Raw genomic sequence first — 24,775 nt, forward strand, 5'->3', positions numbered from 1 at the left:
ATGACATCATAGCATAGCTACACTGATAAGAAATAGACAAGTTACCACCCAACCAATAACTTACTGACTGAAAAATAACAAATGTATTGTTCAGTCCATTTCATAATGTCATCACACAAATAATAAAAGCATTTTCTGAACTGAATTAAGTCCATTTCATAATGTCATCACACAAATAATAAAAGCATTTTCTGAACTGAATTTTTAATTCAGTTCAGAAAAAGAGACTAGAACTTTTAAGAAATGAATTAAAAATTCAGTTCAGACCTAGAGTCCGTGAACTAAATTAAAAATTCAATTCAGAGACTCTAGTACATAATTATACTCTAGGTCATTATGACAAAAAAATTGAAGTCATGGATGTATCATATTCAGCGAAAAATATGAATGAAGGCTCAATTGCACTAGGAATATTAATTTAGTTGTAATAAAAGTCTTCCATTTATATGCATAATATATGTATTTTCATAAAACATGATTTAATAAGATGATATAAAAATACAGTTCATGCAATTATTGATATTTCTTAATGCCAAAGATGTAACTTCTAAAAGATGCAAATATTTTAATAATTATTATTATAAAAAGGAATAATTCAATAAAATAAAGCTTTAAAACTCAAAATGTCACTTTCAGTTCAAGATAAAAATAATTTAAAAAATATTTTCAATCTTTTCTCATTATTCAAGCAAAACTTATTAACAGATTGTTGTCTTAAATATAAAATACAACTATGCCTTAATTTTATGTACATAAATTTGAAAGATAAATACCTTGATTTACAGTCAGCACTGTAGTCCCAGGATTTTGAGAACACATCACTAAATGCTTACTGATGGGCAAACGGACAGTTTTAATATGCAGATTTTTTGCATGATTAAGACTAAGATCCTAAAAATAACAATATATACATAAAAGTAACTGATATTTATGCACAGTACTACACAAATCCTAATACTTCATATATATATATCTATATTTACTAAATAATATTGATTATATTATCTCCTAAGTTTAATTATAGTAGAATTATCTTAAAAGAGTGAATCCATACTTAGTAAGTTCTATTTTGAAAGATGTTTTGAAGTAACTTGAATGTAAATTGTTAAAAATGTTTTAACGAGGACTGGAATTAAATCATGAATAACTAAATTTCAATTGTAAAAGGAATAAATTAAAGGCAAAAATTAAATTAAATGCATGTAATCATTGTCATTGATCGGAAATTAGTTGACTTTTCAAGGGGAACAAACGAACTCCCGTTCAATGAACAATAATTAAGAAATAAATACGACGGTGTTTCATCCTTTACTCGAACAATAAGGCGAAGCCAAACCGGCAAATTCAAGTCAGGACAAATATTTCCGTGAATAGAAGGGATTATGATATCCAAAGAACTCATTCCTATTAAGCATTTTAACTAATTCAATTTTGAGTGAAAAGCAATTTCTGCAGTAAAATTTGATAATGCTCGAGTAACCGTTCCCCGACACCCTCGTGTTTATGCATTTGAGTTCAATATTATTTGTAAAAATTAAACATTAAAATTATCATTTTGAAATAGAATTCAAAGTAGTTGAAAAAAACATTAGAAAATTACAAAATATAAGAAAAAATAATGCAAACTTTGTAAAAACAAATCAAAAAATAAAAAATGAAAAATATATAATAAGAAAAGTGAATGTACATGAAGATATAAAGGCCAGAAAAAGTATTAATTAACTTATGTTCTTTCTAGTTGCGAATGGGCAAAGTGTTCTTGAGCTGCAGCGGGGGCTTTGAATAATATCAGTTGGTAAGACTTGTGTGAAGTAATTTATGGTAGTGGGTGGGACTAGGAATTCTTGAGGGATGTATTCTGTGGAGTTCTTATTTGAGTGAAACTGTCTGTTAAAAAATATTTTTTGAAAATATTAGTGAATGGAAATTAATTAATTTCTGGCTAATTGTCATGTCGAATCGATTAAGAATTTAAGAAAGGAAAAAAGGAATTTTCATTGTCAAAGAGCTATTTGACAGACTAAAGATTATGAAATAGGCCCATTTTTTTAGTAACAGCATAAGTCTGAAGACAATTAGCTTTTTACATTATATACAGCTGAGTAATTACACTATATACAAATCCTTCAAATGATCATATCCCTATCAGTTAAATGAAGGGATATGATAATTTGTTCCTAAACCTGAGAACGCGGTATAAGTTGGATGACTATCAGTTGAAGGATTTGTATATAGTGTAATTACTCAGCTGTATATAATGTAAAAAGCTAATTGTCTTCAGACTTATGCTGTTACTAAAAAAAAGGGCCTATTTCATAATTTTTAGTCTGTCAAATAGCTCTTCGACTTAATAGCTCTTTGACAGTGAAAATTCCTTTTTTCCTTTCTTAAATTCTTAATCAATTCGACATGACAATTAGCCAGAAATTAATTAATTTCCATTTACTAGTATTTTCAAAAAAATATTTTTTAACAGACGGTTTCACTCAAATAAGAACTCCACAGAATACATCCCTCAAGAATTCCTAGTCCCACCCACTACCATAAATTACTTCACACAAGTCTTACCGACTGATATTATTCAAAGCCCCCACTGCTGCTCAAGAATTTTCAGAAACACTACCCTTCTGAGTCAGACGCGAAGAGAACACTTTTCCCACTCCCAACTAGAAAGAATGTAACTTAATTAATACTTTTTCGGGCCTTATCTTCATGTACATTCACTTTTCTTATTATATATTTTTCATTTTTTATTTTTTGATTTGTTTTTACAAAGTTTGCATTATTTTTCTTATATTTTGTAATTTTCTAATGTTTTTTCCAACTACTTTGAATTCTATTTCAAAATGACAATTTCCAATATAGGAATAAGTTCTTTGAATATCAGCATTGGTTCATAATTCCTTCTATTCACGGAAATATTTGTCCTGACTTGAATTTGCCGGTTTGGCTTCGCCTTATTGTTCGAGTAAAGGACGAAACACCGTCGTATTTATTTCTTAATTATTGTTCATTGAACGGGAGTTGGTTTGTTCCTCTTGAAAAGTCAACTAATTTCCGATCAATGACAATGATTACATGCATTTAATTTAACTCTTGTCTTTTACAATTGAAATTTTGTTATTCATGATTTAATTCCAGTCCCTGTTAAACATTTTTAACAATTTACATTCAAGTTACTTCAAAACATCTTTCAAAATAGAACTTACTAAGTATGGATTCACTCTTTTATGATAATTCTACTATAATTAAACTTAGGAGATAATATAATCAATATTATTTAGTAAATAAATTATTATTAACTTACTTTGAAGCAACTGTGCAAGTAGTAGAATAACTTGTTTTCGCACTAAATGAATTTAACATCATACAACATTTGATATATATATATATATATATATATATATAACAAAAACTTAAAAGTTATAAATTAGAAAAAAGATTATACCATACTGGAAAAATTCTTTAAAATTAAATTTAACACAGAGAAGCACTTAAATTGTATAACAAAGTAAGATGCAAACTGAAAGGAAAGGTTTTGTTCTTTCAAAAACGTTTTTAGAAAAATTTGCAATATTTTTTTTAAGTCCTTTTTGTAAAAATATTAAGTGGATAATCAAATTCATTTTTTATATTTTAATGCTTCAAATCAACTCTTCAACGGGTAATAATTTAAAACACTGAAACCTGAAGTATTTAGGAGTAATGAATTCATGTTTCATTTCTCCTGACTCTTTGAGCAAAATTAATATAAAAATAAAAGGAAAAAATCTGATGTGTACACCACGACTTCCTTGTACAGAATATTAAATTATATGCATTTTTTCCTGCATTTCATTTAAACATATTGAATTGAATTAAATCTACTTCGCTGAAAGCGCATAAACCACAATAGAATAAATGCATTCTTTAAAATTCACTCAAGTATTTGTTTACCATAGCGACACTCTGGCGCTAGATTCACTTAACAGTATTATATTTCGTTCATATTATAACTCATAATGCACGAAATTTATATCATTTAAAGAATAGAATTATCTAATCGTTGCCACATGTTCTATTCAAATACTATAATAAAGCTAGAACGATATATAAAAGAAATTAATCAAACAAAACAAAAAAGAAACAGTTTTTCACAGATGATTGAGTATTTCTCATTCAATTAATTCCGTTCTCACTTCGCGAGAAGACAAAAATACATAAAAACTCAAAATATCTATATTAAAAATTACGAAGTAAATCTTAAACACATTTCTTCGAAAAAATTCCAGAAAGGATTAAGCATGATTTAATTGGCAATAATAAATGAAGGTGTTATCTTTGTTGTTGCGAAGCTAAGTTTCTCTAGATTGGCAACAAATCCACTAGTCTGCTGTTTCAAATGTAAACAATCAATGGCCACCATAAAAAAAAGGCTTTGTGCCAATTAAACAAATTTAAAATTGTTGATAATTCTAAAAATATTGCATACAGATTTACTAAAGGCACTTAACCGGAAGATAAAAACAACATAATTCAATCATTTTTAAAGCAAAAAATGTACAATTTACAAACATATAAGAGTAAAGAAGAGATCACTGAGTCGGGTAACAGAGTTGATATATATGTAAATATATTTATATACGTTTGGTAAGGCCGATTGCAACCAAAACACGAAGTGCACATCTACATGTTATAGCAGTCCTATATACAAAATTTCAACGTTCTGAGGCTACTCGTTTTTGAGTTATGCGAGATACATACATTCGTACAGACACCATGAAAAATTCTCTTCAGAATTAATTTTAAAGCAGTTTTATAATTTTTTTTGAGGAAACGAGTCTTTTATTCTGTCCTTACGTACAGATATTATGCAAAAACATCGTTAAATTGCATTCGATAGCGGTGAAAATGGATATTTTTGTTGAAATATGCTGGCTGAAACTTTTTGCGATTACAATACTTTGTACAAGGAAGTTAAAAGAATGAAAGCAGTTAAAAAAACATTTTCTGCACAATTACATTTCCAACAACTTTGAAATAATCAAATGAGTATTCCGATACAGTTTTAATTCAGTCTTTACAAAGAAAATAAAATAATGCATTTTATACAAATCAAAATCACAAACAATGAAAAATGTGAAATAAAATTATAATTCTCAACACATCATTTTACAAAGAAAATACAATAAAATTTTAGAATTTTATATTTTGGTATATCATATTTAAAACATATTTTGATTATCTTACAGATACATGTATATATATGACATGATAAAAGCACAAGGAAAGGAAAAGGCACTGTTGATGCATATTCATCCTATGTTGAAGAGGAAGTATTCTGATTACGTAAGCTAACGTGTTGACTTCGTAAATAAAACTTGACAGTTGAGGCGATTTTAATTTCATTTTTATTTCCAATTGACATTATGTAGCTACAGATAGATCACTTGGCACCCTAATTGTGCCTGTTCAAGATGTCGTTATTGATATTATTGCAATAGGAAGTAGCACAGGGAAATTGCGTCCAAGCAGAGCACAGACAGAAGCTGAAGTGCGTAGTTATAAAAAATGGAAGCACGCGAAAAGAAAAGTTTTGGTTTACAATGGTAGTTTCAGTTCCCAATTATTACGTATTTTTAGAATAGAGAGAGAGAATTGACGTTTTACAGTTAGTTTAAATTATAATTTTGATTTACATATTTTTATTTTACATATATATACCTGTAAAATAATAAAAATATGAAGAAAAATTTAGTACCAAATTAAACTGAATTGAAATAACCCTTTAAATTCATAATTTTAACTGCATACATGCCATCTTCAAGGCTCCCATATTGCATAATGTTACAGCATGCTTTCCCTGCAGTAACCACAATGCAAAATCTTTTCCCCAACCACTACTCAGAATTAAAAGAAAGACTTTCCAATCTTATAAATACTACTGCAGTTATTATGCATCACTCTTTTGCTGCTTGCTCTGCCAATCTCTTCACTAAGCTTCTTCTATCATCTAAAATGTTAACTTCATACACAGAAAATGTGAAGTGTGTTAAGCATGCATAGTGATGTACAAATTTAAGCTAAAATGTATTTCTGAATAATTGTTCCTCTTCAAAATGAAAATGTTTTAACCATTAAGCCAGTTGTGATTTTCATTCCAGTCAGATCTATGCTGCAGTTTTTCTTGGTTATAATTTAAAAGTGAATTGGTTTCATCTTCCAGAAAAACTACACCACACAAACACTATATGAAATATATTACAAGCAAACAATCTGAAATCCTACTGCATTGAAATTAAGGTAGTATCAATGAATTTAATTTCTTTATGATAATATTTTCTATTTAAAAAATAAGAATTTTTTAAAACTTCTATGGTATCAAATACAAAGAACAGCTAATTATTTTTCATCAGTATTTCTAAAACTAATATAATCTTAAATTGTGCAATATTTTGAAATCTTAGATATTTTTAGTTTTCTTAAACAATTAAAATCTTACAACATGCAAAATTCAAAATTACGATACTGACGCAATACAAAGGAACACTATTACTGGTTAAACTGTAAGAAATATTGCTACTAACTAACTGTGAACTATTTTTTTTCTCTAAATCACACATTCTAAAAGTCCTCACTAATACTATTGTATTTATGTATAACTGTTAGATAAGAAATTCAAAGCTTTCAAAATAAAAAAAAAAGAAACTTTTATACCTTTTTGACAGTGCCATCAACTATTCCTCCAATTACATACACTTTACTGCTGTCTAATGTGGTCAAAACATCTTCAGCATCAGGAGATAGATAAATTAAATCTTCTATTTCATACAGTTCTTCTGGTGCTTTCTCTGACATCTCAACCTTAGAAAAAATTACTTAATTTGAAATTTTAAAATTACACATTTAAATTTTCAAATAGATTCTAAAGAATATCAGCTTTAATAGAGACCTAACTACTTATGTTCTACAAAAATGGTTTCTTTATAATAATAATGCTTTACCAAATTCATAATAATAATTAGTCAAAACTAAGCATGTTTTTCATTCAGTCATATCAAGGTATGAAACTTTGATTTAATCCAAATTAAAAGTTACATTGCTTAAATAAATTTGTAATAAACATGCTGAAATAATTTTATTTTCATATGCAACAGAAAATATTTAACTGAATAAGAAATTGACTTCATCTGAAAGCATACAAAAAATAACATTCTATTTAAAACCTCAAGATTCCAAGTACACCAGTAAACTTTCAAATTTTTTAAAAATGTAAATCGAAATTTAAAATAATATAATCAGGCTAATTAATTTCTAATTTACAAAATACATATCTGCTTATGAATGTATATACTCTTTTTTAAAGTTAAGGCCAAGCCCGGCATGAATTTTGCTTAGTTTTAAAATTTCAGCCCATAAGCTTTATGATTTAAAGAAGTTAATATTATATTTTCATAAAGAATAAAAGATAAAAGTTTAAAAAAATTTTCACAGAGAAATGACATTGAGAAACCTGAAATTTTGAATGGATACTTCAACAAAAATTAATTTCAATATAAAATTTATGAAATTTCAACTGGAAAAGAATAAAATGCATAAGACAGAAATCATGTTCAAGGCATATTTAATAGTTAAGGATTAGCAAAAAAAAGATAAAAGAAAAAACATTAATTGATTGATATGATCATGCTACACACAATTTCAAATAATGTAAACAAATTGTAATCTCACTTAAAATAATATAAGCATTGTACTGATTTGTTTTTCAGTTAAAGCACTCTGGTCATTCTTTGTCAATGAAATTTCAGTACAAAATAATGAGATTCAAGTAATGCAAAAGCAAAGAAACATTTAAAAAAAAAAAAAAAAAAAAAAAAAAAAAAAAAGGCAAATTAAAAAGTCTGAAGCTTTATGCCCAAAGGGCCATTTTTTTAATGTTTTGTGTGTTATCTTTATTTATTAAATATCATGGTCTTTGCACTTAAACCATAAAATTCAACTCAACAGCAATATCACAAAATAGTTAAAAGGACATATCTTTAAAATTTCCGATACACAATCTCACAAGCTGGAGATAAATCCCCCCCCCCTCTGTACAATGTTGCCATTGCTCGCTTTGAAATCGTTGAGTTTCTTAATCAAAAGCGCATAAATGCTTTACAAAATTTGAAATAGATAATGAAACAAATTCCAAATTTAGGCTTCTAGATGCCCATATTCGGGTGGAGACATACATTATTTAAAATTTGATGGTTCTAGGTACCATTGTTTTATCACAACGTGAGAAACATACATACATTTATGCAGATTCTTCATTATTTAATTTTTTAAATATAATACAGGACTCTAATATTTAGTGCCAACAATTTAAAAAGTGTTTCACTGTTTATAAGGAATCAACACAAAGTGTCAAAACAAAATTAATAGCCATTCTGTACAATTTGCCCCTCTGGGCTAATAAAATATTAAGTAATTTATCAGCTTCTTTCATTAGATTAAAAAACTTTTTATGCAAAATAAACTGTTTTTCTTAGAAAATATACATAAATATTTTTAAATATATGGAAATACACGCCTACTCAAAAAATAAGCAACAGAGGTAAAATATAGAATAAAATAAAAACTATTTAATGGATATGCGTGAAATTGATACAAGAGGTTGGTGTGGCATTACAAGACTACATAGTAAACAATAAAGCAAAGACATAAAAGAACACATGTATTACAACCATCACATTGCAAAAGACCAAATGTGTCATAAGAATATACAATGGAAACATCATGCTAATAATGGGTATGATACCCTCTATCTGAAATGCATGTTTCACAACTGCGGGGCAAGCTGGCAATACTGTCATTGATCACTTGTTGTGGAGAAATGCCCATTCCTGTAATAATGCATGTCGGAGTCTTGGAGGGCCCCTGGCAACACATTGTAACCTGTTATCTATGGTCCCAACATGCAACATACATACTCTATGGGATTCAGGTCTTGTGATCTAGCAGTCCATAGCAGATGTGGAATAATTTCTCTCTCTAGTTAATTCCACACCACTCAAGCTTTATGGGGTTGAGCATTATCGTCCATAAATATTGTGTTGGTATCCATTGAAGTGATAAAAGGATGCACAAGAGGATGTAGAATTTCATCTTACTGTCAGACAGCTGTGATGGAACCACCAGGAATGATGTAGATGTCGGTGGACTATTTGTTGCTATCCCAGCTCCTACAAGTAAGCCTTCTCCTCTGTAATGGTCTCTTTTGACAATGGTGCCTGACAGAATGTCCTTGGCTCTTGCCATATCATTGCCCTTCGAAAATCATTCTGAAGTTAAATCAAGACTCATCCTTAAAGAGTACATGGTCTCACTGTTTTGGTGTCTAACTGCAATGTTAACAGGTCCCATTCAACCACACTCGGACATGCAATGGGGATAAAGCAACACAAAGCATAGGTCATTGGGCATACAGTCTAGCTTCATGCAATCAATGCGACACAATTCGGTGGGATATGGCCCATCGTGCAGCAGCAGAGGGATGTGATGCCAGCTGTCATCTTGTTAGTGATGTATGCCATTTTGCACATAGCAAAAGGAAGCAATTGTCGGACATTAAGTTAATCCTCCAGCATCTAGACCCACATCTCTTGCATGGGTTTTTGATCCCTTTGGTAATGATTCCACAGCCTATTGATAGCACCTACAATGCAAATTCAGTTCTCTCACGATAGTGGATTGTCTTGCACTAGTTGCATCATCCTCCAACAGCCCTCCAACGCATTTCACTGTACAGATGGTATCTTTGATTTATGCTTTCCACTTTTGCTTTCTCAGATTACATGGAACTATAGCTGCTTACAAACTGACGCATAGGTCTAAAATGCCTCTTTTTAAGGTGTTGTGGTGTGACTGTTTTATGCTAATTTTGGTTTCCTATTCGCATTTGATGATGCAACCTCAACTTCATATGTAAATTGTATGTTGTATGTTTTAATTTCTTTTTTACATTTATACCTTTTCTTTTAGTATTTGTTGCTTATTTTAGAAGTACAAATACATATATTTTGAAAAAAAAACATTAGAAAGTATAATATTATAATATAATATCTACCAAATTATTTTTGATTTTACCACATAAGAAGAAAATCCATCATTTTTACGTTGACATATCTGATAAAGTTCATCAGATGAACTAAAACTACAAAAAATCAGATGAAGAGGTGAACTGCTGTGCCTATTAGAGCCATACAGTCGACGAAGCTGAGAAGATAAGCGATTCAGTTCCTGTAATATAACATTTTTATCAAAAATTTATTACACACAAATAAGAGCTACATATACATCATCCCTTTAGTCAAATAACTTCACGTTTATGGTAAAAATACTGAAGTTTTATATAATATTCATAATCAGAAACTTAACTCTTAGACTATTATTATTCCATTTAAATTAATTCAGTTCATCATAAATAATGCAAGATTTATAAATCTACTTCATATATAATGAGTGATTAAATTCAGCTATATCTCTTTTTCTACCACCTCTCCCCTTCCTGAATAGAAGGGACTGTGTTTGATTTCCCCCCAAATTGACAGAATTTATCCAAAACCTATCCCAAATTAAGGTTGCTGTTCTGCCTCATTTTAAATTACTTCAGGAGGTACTGTAACCAAACAATAAATAAATATTTCTAGTGATGCAAATATAAACTCTTCTCAGTCAAATACTTCTGCACCCCACTACGAAGCGCTCAGACCTCATTAAAGTAACATTGCAATCAATAGGAGCCAACTAAAATATTACCTGACAGTGTACAATGTGGTTAAAGCATTTTTTGTGTCTCGAAAGCCCAACTTAGAATATATATTAGATTTATATATAACACCGTTCTAACATAGTTATTTTGACACAAAATCGGACTTTTTATGAAATAACATACCAATTTTTTTCAATATTTCAATTCTATGACTCAAATTATGCCAGACTGCCAAGTTTTGTAAAAATCGTGCGAGCAGTTTTTAAAAAATTAACTCTCAAAATTTTAGCTGCTCAATGTTAATTGAATTTGGCATATATTTATTAACATCGCTTTTTTTTATTAAACTTTTATTATTTTTCCTTTCACATTTCAAAATTTAGGTTCATTCCAAATAATATTCACCCATTTTTTGTGTTTTATTTTTAAATAATTTCTATAAATTTTTCGAAAAAAAATTTTAATTATAACCTATAAAATTTTTACCATCATCTTAAAGTAGGTGTACCTGCAAAAGCTAAGCATACCTGCATAAAATTAGTTTTTATTTAAAATTTTCTAAGATATACACGAATTTACATATTTTCAAGTTCTGAAATTCAGCATCTTTTTTTTTTTTTTTCCAATAATAATGCCAAATGTGGTTTATGGATTTTTGTTACAGTGAATTGCCGCAGCTATTTTTAACCTTAAATTTCAAATAATTTTTACGGAGAATTAATTATATGAAATTTTTTCCCTCAATGATGCATAATAAATATTTATTAATACTATATGAAAAGCTATTTTTTTTAATTATAGATGGTATTATTCGAATTTTTAGCTTTTTTTTAAATTTCTTTCTTCCTTTTTTTTAAAAAGTATTTGTAAGAGTAAATTTTTACCTTCGCCGTGTTATCGTCTGCTATTTTACTTTAACTGCATTTAAACTGAATTGTCTAAAACTGAGAAAGTTCTTTTGATGTTTATTTTCACAGTGTTTTTAAGCAAACAAGATGTTGACAATTTGGGTCATGTCCTAGCTTTAGAAAATATATATATATAAATATAAATTTTTACATTAATCTTCTTAGAAAGAATGTTTTAGCTAATTTTCTCTCATGTTATAGATTGTATAAAAAACATGATCTTTCATATGATTTAGATTGTTTCCAGCCAATATAATAATCGGGTTACTCAGTGGTACAGAATAAACACTGCTAGACTGTTTTATTTGTTGTCATTTAGCACAAAATTTTTTAATTAAAATATTTATCCTTTGGACTTTGCTTTAAACTTTATTTATACTTAAAATGCCTAGCAAATAAAAAGCTGTCTTCAGCTGAAACGCAACTGATATAATTAATATTTTAAAAAATTTGACAAGAATGCAAAATTTATGGAAGTGTAACAATCGAAAGATCTTAGTAGTCTTGTGAAAATAAATGTAAAAGGAAAGAAGAAAATTTGGGAGAAAAGTAAGGAAAAATTTGAAGAGAATTTGGCTGTAAGGTATTCCAAAAAGTTGGATGCTTTTGAATATACTTTCAGAATACTTCAAGGAATTTCAATGTTCAAAGAGAAAACACTTGGATGTGTACACCAGCAAATACCGTCAACTGAGCTTGTGCTAACGGAAAAGACAAAAACGATATCATTGCAGATTAAAGTGAAGAGCGACTGGTTTTTGACTATATGGTTATACATATAAATTTAAATTAAGTTAAAGAACATCATATCATATAAACGGAGAATCCCATGATTTCTTAGTTGAATTATTGAAGATTCAGGAATTTATTCAGTGATGTATGTGGATGTTGTCTAAAGACGTTTTCCCACTTGATGAAACCAGTCTTTCCTTTCATCTCATGCCTTCAAAATGCTTAACCTCTAAAGGCTGATGAAGGCTCTGACCAAATACTGATGAAATGGATTGAATTGGATTATTATGTTACAGGAAAGCAGGGCTATCTGCCTAAAAGCAGAGATGCCTTCGTGAAGAACTTTCTAAAGGAAAACAGCTGGCATACACGTTACACATGAGGGAAACCCCGAAAGTGCTCATGCAACCAGCCCATTCACTGTTATTTGAGCTGTTGAGCGAACTACCAGTATTCAGCGACTTTACTGCTCAGCCGTTTGTGGGTCTTTATAAAATGCAAGGCGATAACTTTATTTAAAATGAATGTCAGAAATACCAAGATGTTTCGAAAAGTGGGATGCTTTTTAATATACTTGGAGAATGCCTGAAGAAAAAGAGCAAGTCATTAAGAAGGGAAAAAATAAATTATTGCATAAAATTTAGTATTTTTTTAATTTAAAACCTTTTTTTAATCTTATGATATTTGATTCTTGAAATTTCAAAAATAAAATATTTGACTAAAATATGAATAACATTTTAAGAAACTAAATGTAGGATAATAAAATTGTGTAAAGCAATGAGCACAATGATAAAGCTATTTAAAGCAATATATGCAAGCCATCCTAAGTTAAAATCTGGGTTATATATCTTTCTCATTTAATATATCTTTTCTGAATGGAACACTAAAAGGCGTGTTAACTGTGCTTTACTGTATTTTCTCTTTTAATATATGCAGTTTGCAAATGCATCGTAGTCTGGGTTACAAAGTATTCTTCCAAAAGAAATGCAGTTCAAATAAATAAAATCAAATTCTGGAAAATTTATATTAATAAATATATTTAATAAATAGAAAATTTTAAAACAATTATCTGAAGAGACAATGCAACACAAACAATTAAAATAAAAGTCTAAAAATTTAAAATTTACCTAAAATAATAACTATACCAAAAAATATAGTATAAAAAAATTATTTGAAAAAAAATTATTGATGCACCATTTATTTAAACTACACAGTTTGAATGGGTAAATAGAAATTTTTAGAACAGTTATTAGAAAGACACCATACAACTTAAATAATTAAAATGAAATTCAAAAAGGAAAAAAGTACTTAAAATAATAACAATTATAATTAAAAATGTAATATAAAAAACATTATTTGAAAACAGGAATGATGCAACTTTTTTCCGCTCATGCACGATGTAAAAAGGGAAAGAAAAATAGGTTGCTATATATTAAAAAGTTCATCAAGTGAACTATTCTTGGTGCAAACTGAAAAAAGAACCAACATAAATTTGTGAATTTCTCTGTAAATTTCACACCAAATTTTTACAAAATTTCAGATTGAGTCATAATTTGAGTCGTAGAATCGAAATATGGAAAAACATTGGTATGTTATTTCAGAAAATGTCTGATTTTGTGTAAAAATACCTATATAAGAACAGTGCTATATATAAATCTAAATATTAGAACAGTGCTATATATAAATCTAAATATATCCTAAGTTGCACTTTCGAGACATGAAGAATGCAATCTGAACTTCGTCAATAGGCCCAGTAGAACAGGAGATATAGAACTATCCCCCCCTTTTTTTGCGGGAGGGTGCAGTGTACATGGTTTTCTTGGAAGTATATCAACATAATAATTTGCTGCTGCTACAAATTTGACTTGAGACAAAACCAATAATTAATAGTGAAATAAAGCTAATCAGCTTTCAATACATTATTATAAAATTAAAATTAGTAGTTTAACTAACCTTTTTTTCCATTTCTGAGGCAAAACCTAAGTTAATACACACTTTAGGAGAAGAACCTTGAGCTTTCAATAAACGCTCCTTAATTAATAATTTTTGCTGCTTTTTTGTCACTTTTTCCTTTGGTACATCTTTAGAGGGAAAAAAAAAAAAAAAAAAAAAAAAAAAATTACTGAAAAGTGAACAAATAATAAGCTAGCACAATACTTTTTTTTCTTTTGTAGAAAACTGTAATAAAATGACTCTGCAATTTATTTTGGAATTTCCTACATCTTAAATTTTATTTAATTTTAATAATGTACACTGGTTATCATAAATTAAGGAAAAATCACAAAAATAGCGATAACTCCCTCAAAAATAAGCCAAACCGTGTAAAATTTGAATATGTTGCCAAGTAAGAGTAGCTGAGTAAAACTGCGATATGCAAATTAGTGGCGCTGCTTTCGGAATATATCTTCTGCGAGGAGCATAAAAGTCCGTGTTTGAGAGCAAGCCCACATATTGCACTGTGACAGTGACATCAGAAATTTGAGATAGCTAATTCATAACAATGACCTCCAGGCATCATTTGCCTGAAGAACTACGATAGAACGCCATTGGGAGAATAGAGGCAGGATAAAGTCAAACAGAAGTGGCCAGATGGCTAAATGTGAGTCCTTCTGTGGTTCATTAAGACAATTTCAAATCACAGATTCGGCACCTAGGAGGTTCAGCCAAGGACGGCCAACTGCTACGACGAGCGCCGATGACCGATATTTGACATTATGTGCACTCAGGAATAGAACCGCTACTCCGACTCTTCTTAGATCCTCCCTTGCTGCAGCCACCGGAAGTTTGGTGTCAACGTCAACTGTGCGTAGAAGGCTTCACGAAGGTGGTCTGTATGCGAGGCGACCAGCCATTTGCGTGCCGCTCACGTCACGCCATAGGAGGGACCGTTTGCAGTAGGCACGACAACATGTCCACTGGACGCCTGATCAGTGGAGGGCTGTTCTCTTTACAGATGAGTCCAGGTTTAGTCTATAAAGCAATAGTATGCGTTATTTGATATGGAGAGAACCTAGAACCCTTTATCATCCGTGAAAGAGATGCATACGGAAGGGGCAGTGTCTGTGTTTGGGGTGGCATCTCTTTGGGTGGACGCACAGACCTCCATGTCTTTCCAAGGGGAACCGTGAATGCTCAAGTTTGCAGAGATGACATCCTTGATGTTAATGTGCACCCTTATGCCAGGGCAATACGTGATGCTTTCTTGTTACAGGACGAAAACGCAAGACCACACAGGGATTACATCGTAGATAATTATCTTTAACAGAAAACAATTATGGGCATGGAGTGGCCAGCTCGATCCCCGGACTTGAATCCTATCGAGCACGTTTGGGATGCTTTAGGGAGATGTCTTGCTGCTCTCAATCTGCCCCCTCAGACCCTTGACGTGCTTGCAACCGCTTTGCAAGAGCAATGGCTCTCGCTTCCTATAAAACTGATAGACCGCATAATTGAAAGCATCACACTTCGCTGTATGTGCTGTATTGCTTCTAGAGGCAATCATATTCCATATTGAAGGTACTTTTCCTATAGCAAACTGACACCTTTGATTTGTTCATTTTATACATGTGCTAATTTTTATACTACCAAATTTGTCTGGTAATTTTTTTTTTTTATGTTATTTGATACCTTACTATATGTTGTATATTGTTGGTAAGTTTCATTAAATTCTACATGTAACTTTTTCAGTAATCGTGATTTTTGTGATTTTTCCTTAATTTATGATAACCAGTGTATTACAAGTTCTATAATCTTAGTACTTGTACATTGGCTAATCTTTTATATATTAATAATGAATTGCCCCAAATTTAGCTACAAATGTACTATCACTGCAGATTTGCATGATTTCTTAAGGTCTTTATGGCTAAATGCACAGTGAATACAGATCAACCATCAGATTATTTAATACTTATTCATTATCCCAACTCACAATTTTCGGTGATAATTTTTTGGCCACAAAACATTTCCAGTGACATTTTAGCATAATTTAGTATTTCACCAATTATTGAATAAAATATATTTTCCTACTTTTCATTAATATTATTGAGTTCTGGGACACATTATTTGGAATTACCTTCATCAAAGTAGTTATTAAAGTTCTGTTTTCAACCATTGCTTGTTTTGCAACAAATACTACCTGCATAATCTATTCTTTAGATAATAATCTTACAGCATGGTTTTTCTCATTCTGACAACATCATACAACAGCAAAAACGTAAGTTTTGTCCTTTTATTGTACATATATTTTACATTTGTAGAGCACACAATACTTTTAAATTACTTGTATATGGTGCAGGCAAACCAAAACATTTTGAATATTTTTGTTGTATGTATATTTTATGTTTGTAAAGCATACAATACTTCTAAAGTAAATTCAGGTTTTCTGAGTTGACACTGTAGTTTATTTTCATCTTTGGTACTTGCTTCTGATGTTGTTTCTTAGAGGAAAAACAAAAACTGTTATCGAGAAAATGTGAGCAGAGATACCAATATGACAGATCTGGATGAATCCTAAAGCAAAATAAGCATTGCTTAGGCGGCGTAATATATAAGGAAAAGGGCCACTGCAAAAATTTCCCACTGCTGATTCGACCATGGAATATATGGCACAGGTGAACCAAAACTGAGAGGGAAGATATGGGGAAAAAATAAACATAAATTTATGTGGAGCATCAAATCAATTTATGTGGAGCATCAAAACACTTTAAGTGCTTAAGGCCTCTAAAAATCTTAATCTAGCCCTGCAATAAGTACTGATTATTCTACAGTAAAATTTTATTTTAATTGAATGGACTAGATGATAAAAAAGCTGCATAACACAATAAAATTCCCTTACATTCCTTAAATCACTCTATTTTTATCAAGATATGGTGCTCAAAGCCTGTATTTTGAGCAATGCTGTATTATAGCAAGTTGATTTGTTATTACTATCATTACACTATTATACACACTGTATAATATCACTATTATACACATTTATAAAAGGTTTAAATATGGAAAAAGTATTAATAAATCTAAAATTTATAATTGTGATTTCATTCCATCAAAACGTGATAAAAGAATGTTTGGTAATCATGTACAAATTGTAATCTACTGCTTTTATTTATTTTTTAAATGGTATACTAAAATTGGCTGTTTTAATTTTTTCTTTTCTTCATCATTTTATCACATGTTTGAATTTAAAAATAGCATTTTAGTGATGCCTTCTAAAATATAAATTTTAAATAACTAAACACAATAGGTTACATACTGCATGAATTACCGAATACTTTGCAATTCTAAGGAAAACCTTTATTATTTATCACATTTATAACATGATCTTTGTTTTAGAAATAGCAGAATAAGGAGTAATTATATAACAGGCATTGCCAAACTGCGGCTCTCCAACACCTTATTTGCAGTTCGTGAGCTACTCGTAATCCTTTCCCATCTGAAATGTGATTTGTTTTGAATAAATATATTTTAAGTTTTTTAATACAAATGGAATCTGAAATAGAAATCATGCAGCGCCACATTTCTTTGTTAATCGCTAATTTAATCTCTAATATTATGTAGGTAAAAATTTGATAGATTTTAAATTGTCCACTACTGGCTTATAGTCAGAGTAGCAAATAAGTAAAATTACAAATAACTCCACTTTTAATAATTACTATTCTGGTTATGTTACATTTTTAACAGGTAATGGTCATCAGAATACATTATTATGACGTTAATCTAAATTGCAATGGTAATATATTTATTTAATTATTCTCCCTAATTATTTTTTCCTCAAGTTAATTTTACTTCAGGCAGTATCTGCTTACATTCATGTGTAATCCTATTGTTCACAACAGTTGTAATCCACCTGGAAGATTTGTTATTCATTGTATACGTTTATTGAGTCCTTGAACGGCATGAATAACTGCTGAAGAAACCTGTTTTATCTTTGTAATTCATATAGGGCTCATTTAACCTGTAGAAGACTTTTATGAGGATTTTATTTTTGGTAGAGTGAACCTTCAGCCTCTTACATGGTTAGGAGACTTCTCTCAGTTTTCTACGGATCTCCTTCAAAATTAATTTCCTATCTCTAAACAAGTCCGGCATTTTTATGTAATGGCTTCACAAATTTTGCAACCATTCACAATAATATGGTTAAATGTAAACAGTTTTCCTACATGAAACTATCTTTCATAATATTACCATGGTAATCCTAGACAGAGATCATAATTTATTTCACCAATGGTTGTGTATGCTAAAATATTTGGAGTCGTGGGAAGAATCACTGGTTTGGCAAAGATTTAAATTTTACTAAAAATGTTTAACTCTCATTTTATTAAATATTGTTATTAAAGATAGAGATCTTTCACCTAAAGTATCAGATCTTCATATCAATAACGTTGCATCAAGCAATGAGCGATCAACAGAACATTAACGTCTCTCTTCTCCACAGTTTCTGTCAAAATCGGCATAATAATATTGGTGAAATCTCTTTAGCTTGTGATATTTTCTCATATTTGATTTCTTGTTTGATGACTTTCTTTCTACCTTGCACTAGATTACAGACATTTTGCTGCTCGGCATATCTAAAATTTGTCACCCCTTAATACTGCCACTCTGCAGCTACATTGGCTGCCCCGGCTCTGATGTCAGCATTACACTTCTTATAATCTGTTGATATTTTCAGTCATCATGTATGTCTGACACATCTTTCATGAAAGCTTAGTAGCCAAATGAAAAATTAAACAATGACCCACTGCTTGATCACTACAAATTTCAGGCAATAATGTGAAATTTTGCTCCCATAAAAGTTTATTTTTAAAGTCTTATAAGAGTAATTAGGACTTTTTGGAAGCAGAAGATATTAAAAATGTGCACTGCCCTCGCCGGGACTCGAACATGCGCCGAATGTGCTATCGTTAAATCATGAAAACATGCAGAAAGGAAGGAGAAAATACCTTATATACTCGCCCCTTTTAAAGGGTGACTGGGGCTTAGGGGACCCAATCGTCAAATACTGGTGGTGAAGAAACATCATCCACCACCTTTTTAGTTTGGGTGCCACTGTAAGCACATTAGAATTTTTGATGCAGGAAATGTGAAAAATGAGAAATGCCCTCACCGAGACTCGAACCTGGACTTCTCAAATACGTGACGAGTGTGTCAACTGTTATACCACGAAGGTCCGCACAAAGGAGGAGAAAATACCTTATAATCTGATCTTTTATCTTCTAAAGTATCCTTTGCCTACAGACTCCATTTCAAACTCTATTTTAAATTTATTCTCTGTACCCAGGTTAGGTAACCTAATGGAAAGTTGTACTATGTAACAGTTATGCTGACAATAATTTATTTTAAACTTTGTTCGAGTTATTTTACTTAGAAATTCAAGACGAAATGGCAAGACATTTGACCGCCTTTATGGGTCCAACAGTCAACATGATGGATCTGTACATCTCATTGGCAAGAGCTTAGGAACTAAACTATTGGGCAGATGTCTGCCATGTTACGAAAGGCCTTCATATCGAACATCTGTGCATGTCCATTGAAATGTGAAGTGTTCATGGTACGTCCGAGTTTGCAAAATAAATTCATTATAGTAGTGACAGGTATGTTTTCTTTCTGTAACATTAGTTTTGATTTGCCATGTATCTGAAAAACAGCTCAAAATTAAACAGCTAGGTTGAAGAGTTTGGCTGGTAGGCAGATGGAATATGTGCTTGACATAGCCTTTATATAGCCTGGCATGAACTACTAGATTTATTAGCAATAAATAGGTTATGTATTTCCAGAATTGCATAACGATTCAAGAGGTGGTTTCAAGAATTTTCAATGATGCACATGAACTTTGTTATCTATGTTCAAAATTATCGGTATAATTCAAGAGATAGTTTCAAAAATTTTCAATGATGCGCTGTGTACGGATTACTAAAAATTTTTGGCAGATTCCGTTAGATGCCACGCTGAAATACTGTATCAATCAGGGATGTCATGAGAGATACTGATTATTCAAACACCACTGAAATTGCAATTTTTTTTCCCTCTTTGTGAATTCTTCTATACTGGGCATTAGCAAAGGTAGCATTAGCAAAGGTAGCAAAGTAGTAAAAAAAGTTTTGGGAGAAAATGTTTAACTGTTCCTTACATTAGGATCCAACGATCTGAATGATCTCAGTGTGTTGGTCCTTATATTAATTGTATGGAGAAACAAAATTTTTTCTTAAGCAAACGCCTAAACAAGTTGATAGCTTATTTTTAAATAAATATTCTTTCTCAAATAACAGTTTCTCTGCAGGGCACGTTGGCGTGTATTACTTAGTTTATTCTTTCTAAAAGCCTGCTCATGAGTTAAAAAAAAAAAAAAAAAAAAAAAAAAAAACAATTTTCTTTTAAATAATGATTTGTAATTTACTCAAGTAACATTTTTTATGTAATTGTAAACCAATGAATATGATTCTGATTCATTTTACTTCTACTAAAATAAAGCAACAATAATTATAAACAAAGAGGTATAAAGGAAATCAGAAGAAAATATTTGGTTTCTCTACCTGAAGAAAAAACACTCCGTTGCCCAGTACAAATGTTACAAAATTTTATTTTCTTATTTATTTACTTAACATCATGAACACAAAACAGTACATATAGTATGCATTCATTCATATTTATATGCAATCATGTTAATCACATATTCATTAATTTACTTCAAACATTTCTTTATACAGTCAAAAGTCGTTAATCCGGACTCATCGGGACTTTGGCAATTCTGGATTATCGATTTTTCTGGATTATAGATCATCAGTTTAAATATGGTAAGATGGCATGCAGAAATTATACAATTAATAATATGAAAACGTAATTTATGAAAAAAAGAGCAATTATGATCTAAAGGGTATCAAAATTTACAAAAAAAAAGCTTAATATTTATTTGTTTATTTTATTAAACATTTCTTTCAATGTAAGTTGTTTAAGTTGCTTCGTTTCATGTGATAATACTTTCTCTTTATTTCTACTAAACAGACATAATTTCTTGTTTAGTTACAAAGTTCCGCTGTTCAAGTCCTATAATTGCTGTGTCGAGAATACCGACTAATTTGTCAATCGAAATTTTTTCGTTTTCAATAACCTCTGTGTCACTTTCTTCACTATCGGAAGTGAGTTATAATGATGAGGAACTTGATTTAAATCATATAAAAGACGGAGTACATCGAGATGAAATACTACATTTAGTAAGGAATTATAAGCCAAATAAAATAAAAACATCTGAAGATAAGGATAGTGCTGACAGATCAACTTCCAATTCACTGCGCCGCGGCATTCCTCCACCCACCCACCCCCGCAGAGAAGCGTGAAATTGATAAACAAATTTCGAAACATACTTTCGCTTTGTAGATCCTTTACATATTAGTAAATATATCAAGCTTACTTTTATAAAATTGCTCTAACGGTCTGCAAAAAATAATAAGGCAGATCCAATTCGAAGATTAAGGACAACGCAATCTGTAACATTAACTGAATTAGATAATTTTAGCTTAGCTTATACCGTCCGTTATACATTAAACGCGCATGCGTAAACGTATTTTGCATATGCGCACACACATATTCGCAGCCGTAAAGCTCTTACGCTCACGCGTAAACGCCTATGCGACGTCAACGCAACGCATGCGCAGAAACTTTGTAGCTTTGAGGTCCGGATTATAGATCATTTCGGATTATGGGTGTCTGAATTAACGACTTTTGACTGTATTCAAAATCTGTCTCATTATTTTTTAAATGATATAAATTTGGACTTGCAGCTCTCAAACAACCATAAAATCTATCATGTGGCTCCCATTTCTTGAAGTTCATCCCTGTTATATAATATCATACTTTAAAATTCATTTAATTATTTATTTACTTTGAAGTACTCAACTCAAAATTTGATTAATTCTTAGAAATCTTTAGAACCTATACATACAAAGTTTAAAAAATAAAAATAAAAAGATAGAGTTAATATGATCGAACTGGGACAAGTTTTCATTATAAAATATGTATGTTTTCATATATTTTTTAGATATGGCAGTCTCAACATTTGTTTTTAGATATGACAAACTGACAAAAAAATAAAAATATAAAATGAATATATTAAAAAATTACAGGAAAATCAAAACTACAAAATGAATATATTAAAAAATTAAAGGAAAAACAAAACTATAAAATGAATATATTAAAAACAAATCAATATCAAACTATACTAAATAATCTTTAAAATTTTTAAATAACAGTTAAAATAAAATGAGATCAAAAAATTAAAATATTATAAATTTTATAAAAGATTCAGGGGGAAACATATCCCCTCTGAATGTGTATGACTGGTTGTGACTTCTTCACCGAACTGAGTGTATCAGAAAATTCATGACATATTTTTCAAAAGTAATTTATTTATATAAAAAAAGAACAATGAATGATATGATGCGCATTATATTTGATAACATTTTGTCATCATTCAGTAAGCTTCATAATTCCTCATTCATAGAAAAAAAATTGAACAATGTTATTGGATTGAATGTTATATCATGCAAGGAATTTTAAAGACCAGGAATAAGTGGTACAAGATCAGGCAAGTATGGAATGTGTGGCAACATATCATACTCAAGTTTTAAGAAATTTTGACTGTTGATAAAAACTTGCATTTTTTCTCAGTTGTCATAGAGGGAATGCATCTCCTATATGATTAACAAACTCTGAATATCTGCAGATTACGGATTCATTCAAACTATCCATTGAAATTTCTTCTTTGTTCCCTTGGTAAGAGCTCAAAAACATGAAGTTTTAAGAAGCACATCAAACTAAGGACGTAATCTTCCTCTGCTTAATGTCAGTTTTTAATATCATTTGAGGTGAAGTATTGCATCAGAATTCAAATCACTTGTATACACATTACTGTAAACATTCCATTTAGCACTGCCAGTTAACAGTTACTTCAGGAAAGGATAACTTTTCCCAATAGTTAATAAGCATATAACAAATTTTTACATCTGTCATCGAATTGATTTCTTTGAGCTCATAAGGAACCCAAATAGTGAACGTGCTTATATATCTTTTCCACATAATTTTTCACATATGAATGTTGGATGCTCAATGTTTCTACAGTCTCTCATGTAACATGTGTGACTCAAACAATACTTTTAATTTGACATTATAGATCTTAATTGCCTTCCCTGACACCTTTGAGATAAAAAATCACCAGCATGGAATTTTACACATAACCATTGGCACTGATGCTCTTGCACAGCATTGTCACTGTAAACTTCACATAACTTTTCAAAACATTGATGCACATTTCTTCCTTTACTAAAGTAAAATGTAAAAATGGCAAAAATGCACAGTACGGTCTTTCATCTTCAACTCATTGAAAAATCCCTCAAACTCAAGTAAATCTCTCAGTTTTTTTAAGAATAAAATTAAAACGATCATTTTTTAAATAGCAAAGCAATAATATAGATGTGAATGATGCTAGTAACTCCAAGAATGAACTAGCCCTATTTGTTGCAAATATGTATCAGGAATTCTTCAGTAACTCTATAGCTTACACTGTTTAGTACAATAGATATTGTAAATAAAATAATTAATCGGTTTTAAATAATAAAACTGATACTGATTAAATATATCAATTTCAAAAAATTAAAATTTTGGTACCAATAATATTGCAAAAAGAATAAAAACAAGGTTTTTATATTTTAAAAAAACTAAAATGTATATTTTCTTGTAATTCTTTAAATACTAATTACTGTATCATTTCCAGATTTTATCATTATGTTGAAAATACATAAAACTTTTATACATATTTAAAATTTCCCAAAATGAATAAAAAAATACCATTAGTTTCTGGAACTTGATTCTGTTTTAACTCTGCAATTTTCAGTTTCCTACGCAATTTCTGAATTTTCCTTTTTTCCTTCATAGCTGCAAGAACTCGTTCATGGCGTCTAAGTTTCCTCAATTTTTTTTTCTAAAATATTATATATTAACATTTACATTCCTAATTATAGTACAGAAAATAATTTACTATAATCTAAAACTACCACATATTAAACAAATACCAGCTAACATATAATGCTTATTAGCAAATGCAGAAGTTTCTCCTTTCTTCAAAGAAAAAGGCAAGTTAAAAAAAGACAACAGAAAAGAAAAATTCCTCTTTTTTCCTTTTCTTTTGCCTTTCTTCCTAAATGCATTATTTCCTCCTTACTAAAAAAAGGGAAAGAGAAAGAAAGAAAAAAGGAAGAGGAAATTTCCTTTTCTTTCTTTTTTCCCCCTCTTTAAATTAATAATTTTATAAAATAGTAATAGATCATAATTTGTTAATAGATCATAATTTGTCTTATGAAGAATTAATTATTCTTGCTTAGTGAGGTGTGAAGTTAAATAAATTAGGTATATAATT

The 24,775-nt window shown here is 30.0% G+C and overlaps 1 protein-coding gene across 3 annotated transcripts in view; it reads right to left on the bottom strand.

The window, feature by feature from the left end:
- The window catches only part of LOC118200028 (uncharacterized), a 56,404-nt gene that overhangs the window by 3,010 nt on the left and 28,619 nt on the right, over positions 1–24,775 (bottom strand). For 2 of the 3 annotated variants that reach the window (XM_085806490.1, XM_085806491.1), the window contains 5 exons: positions 24,208–24,340; positions 14,329–14,456; positions 10,111–10,263; positions 6,697–6,843; positions 774–891 (listed from right to left, as the gene is read on the bottom strand). In XM_085806490.1, the coding sequence (XP_085662616.1) occupies positions 774–891; positions 6,697–6,843; positions 10,111–10,263; positions 14,329–14,456; positions 24,208–24,340 (679 nt within the window). Of the gene's footprint in view, positions 1–773; positions 892–6,696; positions 6,844–10,090; positions 10,264–14,328; positions 14,457–24,207; positions 24,341–24,775 lie in introns of those variants that run through there. The other variant, XR_015038227.1, reaches the window with a different exon arrangement.

The sequence above is a fragment of the Stegodyphus dumicola genome, chromosome 12, assembly GCF_044657685.1.
Source record: "Stegodyphus dumicola isolate Sdum_Otavi_A_Nest chromosome 12, ASM4465768v1".
In the NCBI taxonomy this organism is placed as follows: Eukaryota; Metazoa; Arthropoda; class Arachnida; order Araneae; family Eresidae; genus Stegodyphus; species Stegodyphus dumicola.